Below are 15,752 nucleotides of genomic sequence, written 5' to 3'. Positions count from 1 at the left end.
ATAACAATGCATCAGTCCCAAGGTTTGGATCCCGACTGATTAAACATTGTTGGGCTATGTAAATTTTAGTGGTTTTGAAAATTTGCAGAAAATCCCTCGAGTGTTGCAAAATGCCATGAGTATTCAGAAAAGCAATGATAGCAACAAAAAAAATATATAACATTATTAGAATATTTCAAGAGCATCTGCTCTGCTTGCTGACATTTTCAATTGAGCAACAGTGTTTTTTGTGTACAGATATAAAAAAGAAAATTGATATAAAATAAAAGTTCACTAAAAACCTCTTTTGAAATTGTTTGTGCAGCGCGGTCTGTTATAGTCTTCTGCTGTCTTACCTTTAATTCTCCAATAGAAGATAAGAGTCCTGCACCATATGCTCGTAGCTGTCCATCTTGTTTGCAAAGACCGAATTCAATAGTAAAAAAGTAGCACTGAAAAAAAAATAAATTATAATAGCTACATTATTTTTTGTATACTATTCTTTAAAAGCAATTAATAATATTTCTTCTAATTTCCATAGAACCAGGCTAAAAGGGGTTATCATATTAAATGGGTGTCCTTTCAGAAAACTATCTTAGTATTACTATGGGTCCAGTGTTCTGTTGCTTGGCTGCAGTGACATCAATGCTGCAGACAATCAGTGAGTTCAGCAGCTTGTGCTGTGTACACAGGCAGAGCAATTGGGCAAAGTGGTTGGCTGCTGTGTATCTGTAATGTATCTGTTCACACTCAACCCAGCACTCAACCTCTGTTCAAGGCTATAAAGTGAGCATAAATCACACCCCGACACAGTCCGCACACCCCAGTTACTTAAGCTCACGCTGCCACCACTCATCAAACATACGGGGTGATGATGAGTCCCCAAAATATGTTACTGTCTGAGAATCAAAAAGGTCACACCCTCTCTTAAAGGTTATAGATTCTTTAGAGTGTACAAGGGTCAAACTTATTAAAGATTTTAAGCTTTAATATAAAAATATACAGTGCTTACAATAAAAGATATCAAAAGATAAAAATAAAATGACACACAAATATACAAAACAGTTTTAAAATAAAACAGGAGAAATAGCAGAAATATCTATTGTCCTTCTGTTTCCTTGGGGGAAGGAGACAATGGATTATGGATCACAAGCAGGATCTGCAGCCCCTACATGTGAACCCCTTCTCTTTGTGCCATCCAGCTTTTTATAGTCCTGACCTTAAGCTCATATTTCCAGGATGACCAGGATTGGCTCATTTAAAAGTTGCTGTTTGTGAATGGACCATTGGCTAAGTTGTGGCATTTCAAATACCTGTGTCTCCCCCCTTTCTCTTATATAGACAATAGGAAATATTCCTTCTTAATTAAAAACCCATTTGCTAGCTCTTTAAAGATAAGGCTCCAGGGGCTGAGCTGCCATGTTTGACACCTCTAGTATGTTCCCAGGAGACGCCCCCTGCTTTCAGTTCCTGCAAGAAGAGCAGGCAGATGTTATTTCCTGTGTGTGTAGAGACAGTATGTAGATGCGGCATTGACTGGTTATTTTATTGTTTTCCTTACAATTATATATTTCCTTCACAATCGGTCACAGATTTCACCTGCAATGATTACAATGGCTATAAGATACATGACCAGCCCAAGTATTTAGTAGCTACCCATTCTAATTTATAGGGGACCTGAAGGGTCTTGTGACAGTTAACTTTTTTTTAGTTTTTATTATCATAAATTTTGTATGTCAGTGTTGCTAACAATATGTTTCGGCTTCCCTTGACTACTTTATATTACATAGTTCATGAAATAGTCACGTTGTTACTGATGAACTTTATTTCAAAACCTAAAAACACAGAACTGAGGCTGGTGATTTAATTACACTGGAAATCTCCAGATGCCTCAGTTTTAGCTAATAACTCTTCCATAGCTTATGAAATGTACAAAGTTAATGATGGAAAAGATCTGTAATACCGCCTGACTAGGGAAAAGTCGGCTATTCACACTGCCCTGTGCATAAAGGGAAAATAAAATGAGCAGAAGCATCTGCTTGGCATGTTAAAAGATTTTCTTTATTCAACAGACCTATTTGTTACGCGGTGTCAAAACTGTGCAGCTTTGTATAGGATTTTTCTTTTTTTGATGATTTTCTGGAGACGTATGTTTAGTTATCTGATTGTTTTTGTATTTTTTTAATGTTCTAATGTAACAAGAATAGCTCAGATGAAAACTGGGGACAAATGTACTAATTCAATTACAGCAGTTAGACAAATTTTATAATTGATAAATATGTATAGTTTGATGTAAAATGTTCAATAAGAACTCTTAATCTAATTAAAGTTACTGTTACATCTTTATCAGTGATCCTCTGGGGAGAGAGGAGTAAGCTGTGGTCAGACACCACTGACAGTGGCTTATCTCCCTGGAATAGAAAAGGATCAAGAGTAACTTTAACATACCCAATTTTTCATTCTTCTAACGCGAGTCAAGAGACCCCGATTTTAACATCGTGTTAAAAATGGCATTAATCGAATGTGTTTGTGGGGAGGTTACCGTAGCTATGAGTAAGGATTGCTATTGATCTGGAATGATTCAGTGATTTATGTGATTTATATCCATTGTTCAGGATCCACATCTTGCTGATGATGATTTTTTTAACAATAACTTTTGCTACATGTGGATTTTAAATGACATACTTATTTTTGGATGCTTGAGTTTTAGTTGTTATTCTATCATGTCATGCAACATTTTACCAGTAGGGGCCCTCCATGAAATATGTGCCATCATGTTCTCAGTAATCTACATATGGTCCTCAGCAATAGATAACCTAAGAGCTGTATTTTTAGCAAAGAATTATTCTCAAACATAGACAGCTTCTTTAAGAACAGGTGGAAACTATTTCCATCAAGATAGTCAATAGTGAGATTTCAATTACATAATAATGAACAAGAAAAAAAGTTTTCCGGGATTTTTTACCTCCATAGACTGAACTTTACTGATTTTTACTCACTCACTGCTGGATGTGCATTATGCTACTGCAGCAGAGCCCTCATGACTACTGCAGCCAATCGCTGGGCTCAGCGGAGATTCTGATGTATCTAGTGATTGGCTGCAGCAGTCACATGCTGTAGTCATCACCACTGTAACCTGTCAACATGGGGAGCAGTGGCAGAGAGGCAGTGCTATAACAGTAGTGAGTCAATAAAGCTCAGATTATTTTTACAAAGAGCAAACCTATAGACAAACTTTACCATGGAAAATCCCTTTAAGTCACATTATACAATACACTAACCAGAAAGCAGATTAGTTTATATAGAAAATGTTGTTTCAAAGTCTTAAAAGAACCTATCCTATGCGTTCGAAAAAAAATGCAAAATAGCAATGAACATCTGTAAGACAATTGTAGGTAACCGGCTTGCATCCCTGAAGGTTGTCATTTGCGATTTTGTGGGACAATTAAATGGGAAATTGAGCCAGAAATGCAGGGACAGTAAAACTCCATATGCCATGGTCTCAATTACAACATGTATTTGCCAATAGTTCTTGATGGAACAATCATAGACCCCAAGATGGTAAGGTCTGTTTTTTTTATATAACATTTTACTCTGCAGTTTATATAAAGAGCAATGATGGGACCAGGTTGACTAGTAAAGGTCTGAAAAGCCAATGAGTTTCGAAAGGCAAGCGATAAACAGTTGTAAATAATTAACATGCAAATCTTAATTAATAATCAATTATTAATCCCTAATAAAAGCTAATTAAGGTAGGTACACTATTTGTAATGAAAAATAATTTTATAATGACGCAGGTTGATTTTGCTTTGTGCCCCACATGGCAGCATATGTAAGTAAGATACATATTGCAACCAAAGTGCAGCCTATTTTTCAAAAGCTTTTTAATATTTCCCTGTGCAATTTCATTTGCGTAGCAGCAGAATTCTAAATGGGATTCATTAATAAAGCGATGCCTGCTCTCATTTAATCATCAATGGCAGAGGTTTGATTGTAGCAGTGACTGAAGGCAGAAGTCCCTATTATTGTTAATTAATAGAATGCCAGTGCACATCAGTATAGATCGATTTGATTGGTACAGATCACAGCTCTGATTTATTACAGTCTGTTTGAAGGATGGTATCATTATTGATATTTCATGCCGAAGACACCGTAGATGAGCCACAAGTAAAATGAAGTGAGGCAAGCACATGGAACTTAAAAACTGTTATTTAGACGGAGCAAATACATGTATTCAGAAACAAAATGTTTTCTGGCTGGAAAGTTGTTATTATACTGGTGCAGTGATTGTCAATACGTGACCTAAATTATTATTTTAACACAAGAAGCACTCCTTCGCTACAGTACTGTTTGTCCATTACATACACATACAGGTAGCGCTTGAAATGTCATGGTGAGGACACACTGGGATAATACCTGGCTATTTAGTATATTACATAGTAGTGAAATTAGCACTTGTGGCCAAAGCTTCTTTACATCTTGTTTTGAAAGTCTGACTTTGCAGACGAATTACGCACAGCTCTTTGCTCCTGGGAACAAAAAGGAGAACATTGGCCTGAGAACAGTCAAATCTGCAAAAAAAATGCTTGCAAGTGATTAGCCTATTTTACAGATTGCTGGATTTATAGCATCAAATCAATGTCATTATTTTAGTGCAGAAAAAAATCTTATATAAATACCAGGAATTTCTGAATATCAGGAATACAAAAAAATAAAACAAAGATCAAGGCAGCCCTATCAGTTTTGCAGTATCTGCTTTCATTGAATAATTACCTATTTTACATATTTCCAACAAATCACTGTGAAATGTCAGACTCTAGGTGTCAGACATTAAGTTTTGTTCTAATTCGATGGGAAAGTTCTTTGAATTCTTTATCATACAAGTACAAATTTGCATAAGTATATTTTTTATGTCTCTTTACATATTAAGGTGAGTATTTTTCCCTTATAAAGTGAAACATTAACAGGTTCTACGTAGACCTCTAGCTTGTTTTTTTTTTTCATTGCATCGGTAAAGTTGCTCATTTAAAAAAAAAATAGATAATTGAAAAATACAATACATGAGTTTAAGTCTCGCAATATGCTAGTATTGACCAAAACATCACAATTAGAAAATGTGGAGAAAATCTGGAAGGGTGCAAAAGCTACCCCAACCCTAACTCCTTAGCACCATTTTTATAATTGAGTCTGCTGGTTTCAATTGACTTAGCTGGGGGTTAAATTAAACTCCAATAAGAAAGCAGGACCACTAACCAAGGGATAGGAGTCAAAGTGCACCCTAAGGCAACGTGCACACGTTCAGTATTTTACATCAGTATTTGTAAGCCAAAACCAGGTGAGGAACAATCAGAGGAAAAGTATAATAGAAACAAGTCACCAATTCTGCATTTATCACCCACTCCTGGTTTTGGCTTGCAAACACTGAAGGTAAAAAAACTCACCAAATACTCAACGTGTACACATGGCCTTAGAGTCTTAGAAAAAAATACAAAAAATGACAACTGATCCGTTTCCAGTAGGAATACTAAAACTGTTGCCATATATTCTACATGCAGTGGAGAAAAAGCAAAACTAAATAGAGCCATACAATTTTTGAATTAAAGAAGTTGTGTGGGACCCCGGTCGATCATACATTGATGCCCTATCCTGTGGATAGGGCATCAATGTCAAAGTAGTGGACAACCCCTATAAATATGGATGCTGAGGAACGCTTGGACTTTTTCTACATACAGAGTGGGCCATTTATATGGATACACCTAAATAAAATGGGAATGGTTGGTGATATCAACTTCCTGTTTGTGGCACATTAGAATATGAGAAGGGGAAAACTTTTGCAGATGGGTGATGACCATGGTGGCCATTTTGAAGTTGGCCATTTTGGATCCAACTTTATTTTTTTCAATGGGAAGAGGGTCATGTGACACATCAAACTTATTGAGAATTTAATAAGAAAAACAATGGTGTGCTTGGTTTTAACATAACTTTATTCTTTCATGAGTTATTTACAAGTTTATGACCACTTCTAAAATGTGTTTAAAGTGCTGTCTATTGTGTTGGATTGTCAATGCAACCCTCTTCTCCCACTCTTGACAAACTGATAGCAACACCGCAGAAGAAATGCTAGCACAGGCTTCCAGTATCCGTTGTTTCAGATGCTGCACGTCTCGTATCTTCACAGCATAGGCAATTGCCTTCAGATTACCCCAAAGATAAAAGTCTAAGGGGGTCAGATCGGGAGACCTTGGTGCCCATTCAACTGGCCCACGACGACCAAACCACTTTCCAGGAAACTGTTCATGTAGGAATGCTCAGACCTGACACCCATAATGTGGTGGTGCGCCATCTTGTTGGAAAAACTCAGGGAACGTGCCATCTTCAGTGCATAAAGAGGGCAGCACATCATCATGTATCAATTTCAGCTATCCAGTGGCATTGAGGTTTCCATTGATGAAGAATGGCCCCACTATCTTTGTACCTCATATACCACACTATACCATTAATTTTTGTGTTCCCACAGTCTTGGAGGGGTCTATCTACTGTGGGTTAGTGTCAGACCAATAGTGGTGCTTTTGTTTGTTAACTTCATTCACAAAAAAGTTTGCTTCATCACTGAACATAATGTTCTGTGTAAACTGAGGGTCCTGTTCCAAATTTTGTTTTGCCCATTCTGCAAATTCAGTGTGCCGATCTGGGTCATCCTCATTTTGTAAAGGGTGCCATTAGTGAGTAGCTAATATCCGCCGAAAGGATGTTTGACTGATGCCACTCTCCAGTGACATGCGGCGAGTCCTACTCTGTGGGCTCTTGCTGAATGAAGCTAGGACAGCCACTGATGTTTCTTCATTAGTGACAGTTTTCTTGCATCCACATTTTGGCAAATCCAATACTGAACCTGTTTCATGACATTTGGCAAGCAGTTTGCTAACTGTAGCATGGCAGGTGGGTGGTCTCGTAGGGTGTCTTGCATTGAAATCTGCTGCAATGACCCAGATACTGCGTTCACCAGACATCAACACAATTTCTATCCGCTCCTCACGTGTTAACCTCTGCGACATGTCAATGGCTGTAAACAAAGAGAAACTTGTAAATAACTCATGAAAGATTAAAGTTAAGTTAAAACCTAGCACACCATTGTTTTTCTTATGAAATTCTCAATAAGTTTGATGTGTCACATGACCCTCTTCCCATTGAAAAAAATAAAGTTGGATCCAAAATGGCCGACTTCAAAATGGCCTCCATGGTCACCACCCATCTGGAAGAGTTTTCCCCCTCCCATATACTAATATGCCACATACAGGAAGTTGATATCACCAACCATTCCCATTTTATTTAGGTGTATCCATATAAATGGCCCACCCTGTACAATAGATCGTTAGCTCATCTTGCCAAATTTAGAGGGATACAATCACAATTATCTAATGTGCATGGCCCTCCATTAGCCAAACCAAACACTGTCTGTGACACATGCTGAAAGTTAACTAAAAGATGATAGCTTGTCTGCAAGTTGGTGAATTGTTTATGGTTAGCTTCACACTAGTATCAGAGCCTAAGTTAGAAGGCTCCATCACATGTAGTTTCTACAAGAACAAATAGCATGGAAACATTTCTTCCAGTAAAATTACACACATCCCTCAAACCAAAACCTGACAGACCTCATTATAGTTAATGGGATCTGTCTGGCACCATTCCTGTCCATAGGATGGAACTGTTTCATTGGAGCCTAAATTAAAATTCAATAATCAGGAACACTAACAGAGGGATAGGAGCCAAAAGGGCACTATTAAAGTACAAAATATATAGACTGATTTGTCTCCACGACATGAAATAATGGACAGCACACGGACAGCACTTAGATCAATTTCATTCAATGAGCCAGTGGAGATGAGCAATTTGTTTAGACTGGAAAAAAAATCGCAGCATGCACTAATTTCTTCCATGAGATGGATAACACCCATTCAATTCTATGGGTGCACAAAAAAAATCGGATTGCATATGGAGCTACCGTATAGAATTAAACTTTTATGGATATATTTCAATTCTTTAATATAGGAAACTTTTAGTTTAATCTTGTATATTTTTAATAATTGTTGCTGTATAAAAATGGATTGCAAACGGATTACATATGAAAGACAAATGAGAAAAAAATCCAAGTTTTATGGATGAAACTTGGACAATTTTTTATATATTTGTGTGAGTTCGGGTGGGGTTGAGTTCTATGGTCTTTTTCATAAGCCCTTAAGGATATAAAAACAGCACCCATAAATTCTACTTACAATGGAGACAAAACAAAGCTAAATAGAGGTACTCAATTTACGGTTCAGCTCTGGATCTTGAGGAAAGGTTGGACTTCTATAAACATTAAATGGTCAGCTCATCTTGTCAAAATTAGGTTAAGTTCTCATAGGGAGTTTTCGGTGCATGTTATGGCTGCACAAAAAACACAGTGTCTTACACTTCCAGCAAAGTGGATGGGATTTATAGAAATCTCACGTGACACGTCCACTGTGCTTTTTTTTTTTGCACTGCAAAGTGATCTACGGTGTGTTGTCTAAATCCGTAACATGTCAATTTCTTTTGTGGGTACAGTGACCTTTTGCATCTTCATTTTTTCCTCCCCCTCTTCCAAGAGCCATAACATTTTTTATTCTCCATCCACACATACGTATGAGGGCTTGCTTATAGCAGGACGAGTTGTATTTTTGAATGACACCATTAATTTTACAACATTATGTACTGGATAATGTGAAAATATTCCAAGTGTGGTGAAATAGTGAAATAAATGCTATTCCGACGTTGCTTTTAGAAATTGTTTTTATGACATACAATGTGTAGTAAAAATGACTCAGTATCTTGTGTATTTAGTTCAGTATGATTACAGAGATATCAAACATGTCCAATTTTTATTACTTTAGTGGTGAAAAGAAAAATTGTGAATTTGTTGAAAATAAATTTGTATTGTGTCTCCATTTTCAGAGAAATGGGGGCCCCATTTTCATTTTTCTGTCAAAAGAGCTGTGAGAAAGCTTTATTTTGTGCATGGCTAGACGACATTGATTATTGATATCATTTAAGAATAGATATGATATTTTGATCACTTCTTACTGCTTAGCCTGTGAGCCTGCCTCACAAACCCACTCCCGGGAAGAGTTAAAATATGACATACCAAAAAGAAACAAAAAACACAACGTCGTGGGTTCATCGGGTTCAACCGACTAAGTTCAGTTCGGGTACCAGAACACTACCCAAACCCGATCCCCATAGAAGCAACTAAAACGGACATCTGTGTGAGAAGTCCATGATCGGAGTTCAACACCGGACACTAGGAGTCCGGTACTCACCCCGAACTTTACAGTTTGGGTTTGCTCATCGGTACTGTTGATTTGTTACTGTTTAATGGGTATGCTAGGAAAAAGCTTTTCTTTTGCCACACTGATATTAATAATAGACACACAAACCAAAAATGGATGAAAAATGGAAGCAGCACACTGATGAAAAATGTTCCATTTTTTCTCGTACCCCCAAAAAATGTCTTAATAAGGTCTCTATACTAGCTGATAGATTAAGTAAGCTAAAAGTTATAAGATGCACTTTTCTGCAAAATGTGCAAATTGTAAGGTTTGCAAGGGCTAGGTTCACTAGGTTTACTCCATTAGGCAGCTCCGCTGCAAGTTTGATAGCTTTTACCAAAAAAAAGGGCAGCATACTTATAGTTAGTAGTGTCTGTCTAATGCCATTTTTGCCCATCTTAGGAATTAGCCATTTCATGCAGGAATTTAATTTTTCTGTTCATTTAAAGTTTTTTTTCTTTCTCACTTTTATTTAGTTATTCACTCAATATTTTTAGTTTACATTCTAGGATTAGAAAACATTGCATAAATACAAGAGAACTAAGTGCAGAATTTTAAGTTGGCGCCTTGCTGTGTATAATCAGTAGTTTCCTTAGCAGGAGTCAAAAATGTTAAATATATTGTTGTGCAAGGGTAAATAAATGTTATCCATCAAGCACAAAATTTAACACACATAAAACACCTTGGGGAGGCAACATGTTGAAAAGTCAGGTCAAATTTCTGGAGGAGTGAGGAACTTTAGAGCAGTAGAAGTCAAGGGAGATGGCATAGAACAACCTATGATCCTTCATCCTGCTATTAATCTAACACGACGCAAGCTACATTACTGCAGTGAGTATAGATATCTATAATGTACTTGTGCCAAACTCACACTCGTAGTAATTAAAAAGGACACCGGTGTAACTTTGTCATTGGTTGCTATGTGATAAGCTGATATTGTGAGAGAAATGTTTCTAGTAGGTAGCAATATAATGTAAAAGCGTAGACTCAAGCTTCAGTTTATCATCATGAGCACTTAATTACTGTAATGAAGTTGAAAATTAATGGGCGTCTATGGATGACAGGCATGTGACGCACCAAACGAAGCACAATTATAATACCTCACTGCAATAAAACAGATGTCTTTTCAATAGCGCAGTAGGATTTCTTCTTACTGGCTTACAATAATGAAACAATGCATTTACAGTTACACTACATAAGAATAGGTGAGATCACCTGATCACAAATAGAAAGAGGGAAGCTTTTATGGATTGCTAATTCTTCTGACATATTGGTGGAGCATATTATTTCAAGTAAAGAGCACTCTATGATAAAAGCAAATTATTAGCAAAGAAGTAAAATAGGCTCAGTAAAAGCCTAACTGGCTACAGCACGCAAATAAAACGTTAGCTTTATAGACCAGTTTACAGCATAGGAATATATATTTCTCTTTTCTCCACTGTATTGCATATTTACTATTAAAACCCTTCATATACCAAGGTCACTGTAACGTCTGCATATTATATATATATATATATATATATATATATACACATACAGTGCATTGTGAAAGTATTTGGCCCCCTTGAAATTTTCTACCTTTTGCCACATTTCTGGCTTCAAACATAAAGATATAAAATTCAAATTTTTGGGGGAGGAGTCAACAACAAGTGGGAAACAATCATGAAGTGGAACGAAATTTATTGGATATTTTAAACTTTTTTAACAAATTAAAAACTGAAAAGTGGAGCGTGCAATATTATTCGGCCCCCTTGAGTTAATACTTTGTAGTGCCACCTTTTGCTGCGATTACAGCTGCAAGTCGCTTGGGGTATGTCTCTATCAGTTTTGCACATCAAGAGGCTGAAATTCTTGCCCATTCTTCCTTGCAAAACAGCTCGAGCTCATTAAGGTTGGATGGAGGGCATTTGTGAACAGCAGTTTTCAGCTCTTTCCACAGATTCTCGAATGGATTCAGGTCTGGACTTTAACTTGGCCATTCTAACACCTGGATACGTTTATTTTTGAACCATTCCATTGTAAATTTTGCTTTATGTTTGGGATCATTGTCTTGTTGGAAGATAAATCTCCTTCCCAGTCTCAGGTCTTTTGCAGACTCCTACAGGTTTTCTTCCAGAATGGTCCTGTATTTGGCTCCGTCCATCTGCCCATCAATTTTAACGATCTTCCCTGTCCCTGCTGAAGAAAAGCAGGCCCAAACCATGATGCTGCCACCACCATGTTTGACAGTGGGGATGGTGTTTTTAGGGTCATGAGCTGTGTTGCTTTTACGCCAAACATATCGTTTTGCATTGTGGCCAAAAAGTTCGATTTTGGTTTCATCTGACCAGAGCACCCTCCAAATGTTTGGTGTGTCTCCCAGGTGGCTTGTGGCAAACTTCAAACGAGACTTTTTATGGATATCTTTGAGAAATGGCTTTCTTCTTGCCACTCTTCCATAAAGGCCAGATTTGTGCAGTGTACGACTGATTATTGTCCTATGGACAGACTCTGCCACCTCAGCTGTAGATCTCTGCAGTTCATCCAGAGTGATCATGGGCCTTTTGGCTGCATCTCTGATCAATCTTCTCCTTGTTCGAGATGAAAGTTTAGAGGGACGGCCAGGTCTTTGTAGATTTGCAGTGGTCTGATACTCCTTCCATTTCAATATGATCGCTTGCACAGGTCTCCTTGAGATGTTTAAAACTTGGGAAATCTTTTTGTATCCAAATCCGGCTTTAAACTTCGCCACAACAGTATCTCGGACCTGCCTGGTGTCTTCCTTGGTCTTCATGATGCTCTCTGCACTTGAAACAGAACCCTGAGACTATCACAGAGCAGGTGCATTTATGCCAAGATTGTGCAAAGCAGTCATCAAAGCAAAAGGTGGCTACTTTGAAGAACCTAGAATATAAGATATATTTTCACTTGTTTCACACTTTTTTGTTAAGTATATAATTCCACATGTGCTAATTCATAGTTTTGATGCCTTCAGTGTGAATGTACAATTTTCATAGTCATGAAAATACAGAAAAATCTTTAAATGAGAAGGTGTGTCCAAACTTTTGGTCTGTACTGTGTATATGTATGTATATATATATATATATATATATATATATATATACATATACCGTGGGGGAAATAAGTATTTGATCTCTTGCTGTTTTTGTAAGTTTGCCCACTGACAAAGACATGAACAGTCTATAATTTTAAGGGTAGGTTAATTTTAACATTGAGAGATAGAATATCCCAAAAAAAAATCAAGAAAATCACATTGTATAAATTAGATAAATAAGAACTTATTCATACCAAATTTAAGAGCGGTCTTCGCTCGAAACGCGTCTGGTAGCGCACCCCTCCTTGGTGCCCCTGTGTTTTACTTCTAGTATTGTTCTTTCACCAGCTGGAGTTACATTATCGCCATCTGGATATTTTAAAAAATTCTAAATAAAAGACATTTGTTTTTACTATTGGAGTCTGTGGAGCTGGATCATCGTCTTTCCTACTACCTGTCTACTGAGCACAAGCAGCAGCGCTGATCACAGATCCCGGAGACACCCAGATGGTTCATGGCGGTGAGCTGTTTTTTTTTCTTTTCCCTTTCCATTTCGTAATATAAATATACATAAATAGTATCCAATGAAACATAACTTTTAATCAAAAATATAGAAAAAATACAAACCTCAGCATAAATAAAATTGATTGAGTAGGAAAAATATAGGACCACACTAGTCTCAGACATACCTAATTTGGTAGATATTCCATATGATGTCTAATATTTGACTTAATTTACTCTCAGGTTAGCATAGTTGTTATATTTTTGACTAAAGGTTATGTTTTTTTGGATACTACTTATGTATATTTATATTACTCAGAGTTTCTTTATTGTAGTTTCTTGTGCTCTGCATAGACAGCTAACTAGATCAGAAAGTGAGCTGTCTTCTTAGTCACTGCCTACGCAGACTGCAGCAATTTATTACAAACTAATATCAACTGAAGCACCCTGCATAAGCAACAACCAAAACTAAAGATGTGTAGATAATGAATATAGTATTGAATCAAGAACAGTGTATATGATTCAATGCAGTCTTCAATCATTTTTAAAGGGGTTGACCACTTTGTCTTGTTAGTGCAGCTTCCCTCACAAACTGACCAGCACTTCAGTCCATAAAATAGCTGTTAATGGAGGAACATGTGATCAGATCTGTCCATCAGCCTCTTCCATTTGTAAAATATCTCAAAAGGGAGAGCTGCTTTCTCATTGGAGGAAGCTGATGGACAGGTCTGGTCACATGCTCATCCACAGCAGTTCTGGTCAGTTTGTAAGAACAGCTGGACTAACAAGAGAAAGTGGCCATCTCTTTTATGAGCTGCTTTTACATTTTTATGATTTTTCTAACCCTAGCTAGTGTTAGGGCTAGGTATTAGATAAGAGTTAGGCTTAGCACTTAGGCTTAGAGCTAGGGTTTGGTTTAGGGCTATGGTTAGTGTTAGGCTTAGGGCAAAGGATAGATTTAGGGATTGGGTTAGGAATAGGATTAGGGCTAAGCAATAAAATTGTTACATAAAACAAACAAAAACATAATAGAAAATAAAAAGTAAATGCAAATTATTAGAATGCATAACTTTATTTTTAAATTCTATAATTTTCAGCAAAAGCAGAAAAAAAACTAAGAGGTCAAAACGCACAATATATTAACATCAGTATTTTCTTCAAGTTACAATATTTCCTTGTGAATAAGAGGTTTAATACTTGACTGATTACAAGGACTCAAAAAGTGCTAATGGTTCACAAGTTAAGGGATGCAAAATTCTTGCCTTGCCCCACATGCTGGCATCCTATGCCACTGCTGCAACAAAAGAGGACCGCAGTACTATAAAGGATATTGATTTTTTAAGTGCAAATGATACAGTTTCTAAACGCAGGAGCTTTACAATATGCCTGAATGTATATTGCGAAGATTTGGCTACACTGGTCTTAAAAACAATTTAATCCTAAAAAATGATATCCATGATATTTATTACAGCATTTTAGTCATGTTGGGTAAAATTGGAGAAAGCTCACGTAGTAACCATAATCTAGATTACTAAAGCATTACCATATGTCTATATAGCCAGCTTTCTGAAAGTCACATACAGTATATGGGTAAAACAAAGGACAACTTGTACAATAAATATATATGACTATGAAATATATCAACAAGGATGAAAAAAATCCAGTAGTTTACACATCCATATCTGAAGTTCATGATTTTCAACATAGGTAAGTAAAATATTTATTTTTGAAAATATTTTTTTTCTTTGCTTAGATACAATGTTGGAGTACAAATAAGAAACAAGCGAGATGTAAGAACAGCACAACAATTTTTATCTCATTGTACACCAAACAAAATCAAAGAAATATGAATGGCCTCTTTACACACAAAGTCATTATTAGTAGGGTTGAGCGAGTATGTTCTATTAACCCTTTTGCCGAGTATGCTCGGGCCGAGCTCCGAGTATTTATAGCTGCTCGGTGATATGGTTGAATCGCTCCCGTGTGCATGATTTGCAACTGTTTGACAGTTTTACTACATGTGAGGAATGTCTATTTCTTACACGTTCCTCACATGTAATAAAACATGTGAGTTTGGGTGATATGGTTGAGCGATTCAACCATATCACCGAGCAGCTGTAAATACTCGGAGCTCGGCCCGAGCATACTCGGCGAAAGGGTTAATAGAACATACTTGCTCAACACTAATTATTAGTCATGCAATGTTGTGTTCATTAATATTAGATTAGCTTAAATTATTTTTTTGAGTTGTCAAAAAATTTGTGCCAGGGATTAGGAATAAAATAATAAAATAAGTGTCTTACCACTTACTGTAAATTCACAACCTTTCCAGATCTGCTGTTCCACTGCTCCCCACTGATCTTTGTGCATTTAGCAGTAACAATATTGTGATGCAGTAACTAGCCTCAGTGATCACATGACATACACCAATGAAAGCAGTGATTGCATCTGATTAACAGATAAGTAGTGTTACTTTTATAATTTAATCACATTTCTACCATTCACCATTGCCCACTTTTTTGACAACTCATAAAAACAGTGGTCAGATTTCCATTTTTCCTATACATAACCTTAAATACCTGCAAAGATAAATAATTGTTCCTTTCTGCATTTACCACAAAAGGAAGCATTCAATAATACTTGTCCAATTCCATAGCCCTTTCCTTGCTACTAATGCATTTCTTGTGGCAACAAAAACCTAAGGCCACGGCCCCACTATCAGTATTTGATCAGTGTTTGATCAGTATTTTTCTCAGGAGTGGGAGACAAAACCACGTGAGGAACAATCAGAGAAAAGGTATAATAGAAACAAGTCACCAATTCTGCATTTATCACCCAATCCTGGTTTTGACTCCCACTTCTGAGAAATAATACTGACCGAATACTGACCA

General features: G+C 36.8%; 1 protein-coding gene across 1 annotated transcript in view; it reads right to left on the bottom strand.

Moving 5' to 3' along the window:
- The window catches only part of TPH2 (tryptophan hydroxylase 2), a 552,487-nt gene that overhangs the window by 57,580 nt on the left and 479,155 nt on the right, over positions 1-15,752 (bottom strand). Inside the window, exon 9 of the mRNA XM_073651797.1 lies at positions 336-431. Coding sequence (XP_073507898.1) covers positions 336-431 — 96 coding nt within the window. The remainder of the gene's footprint in view (positions 1-335; positions 432-15,752) is intronic.

This window comes from Phyllobates terribilis, unplaced genomic scaffold (assembly GCF_046119375.1).
Source record: "Phyllobates terribilis strain yellow unplaced genomic scaffold, ASM4611937v1 Scaffold_11__3_contigs__length_659146591, whole genome shotgun sequence".
In the NCBI taxonomy this organism is placed as follows: Eukaryota; Metazoa; Chordata; class Amphibia; order Anura; family Dendrobatidae; genus Phyllobates; species Phyllobates terribilis.
Note: the sequence above shows the minus strand (reverse complement) of the source record. Positions and strands in the feature narration are given on the sequence as shown.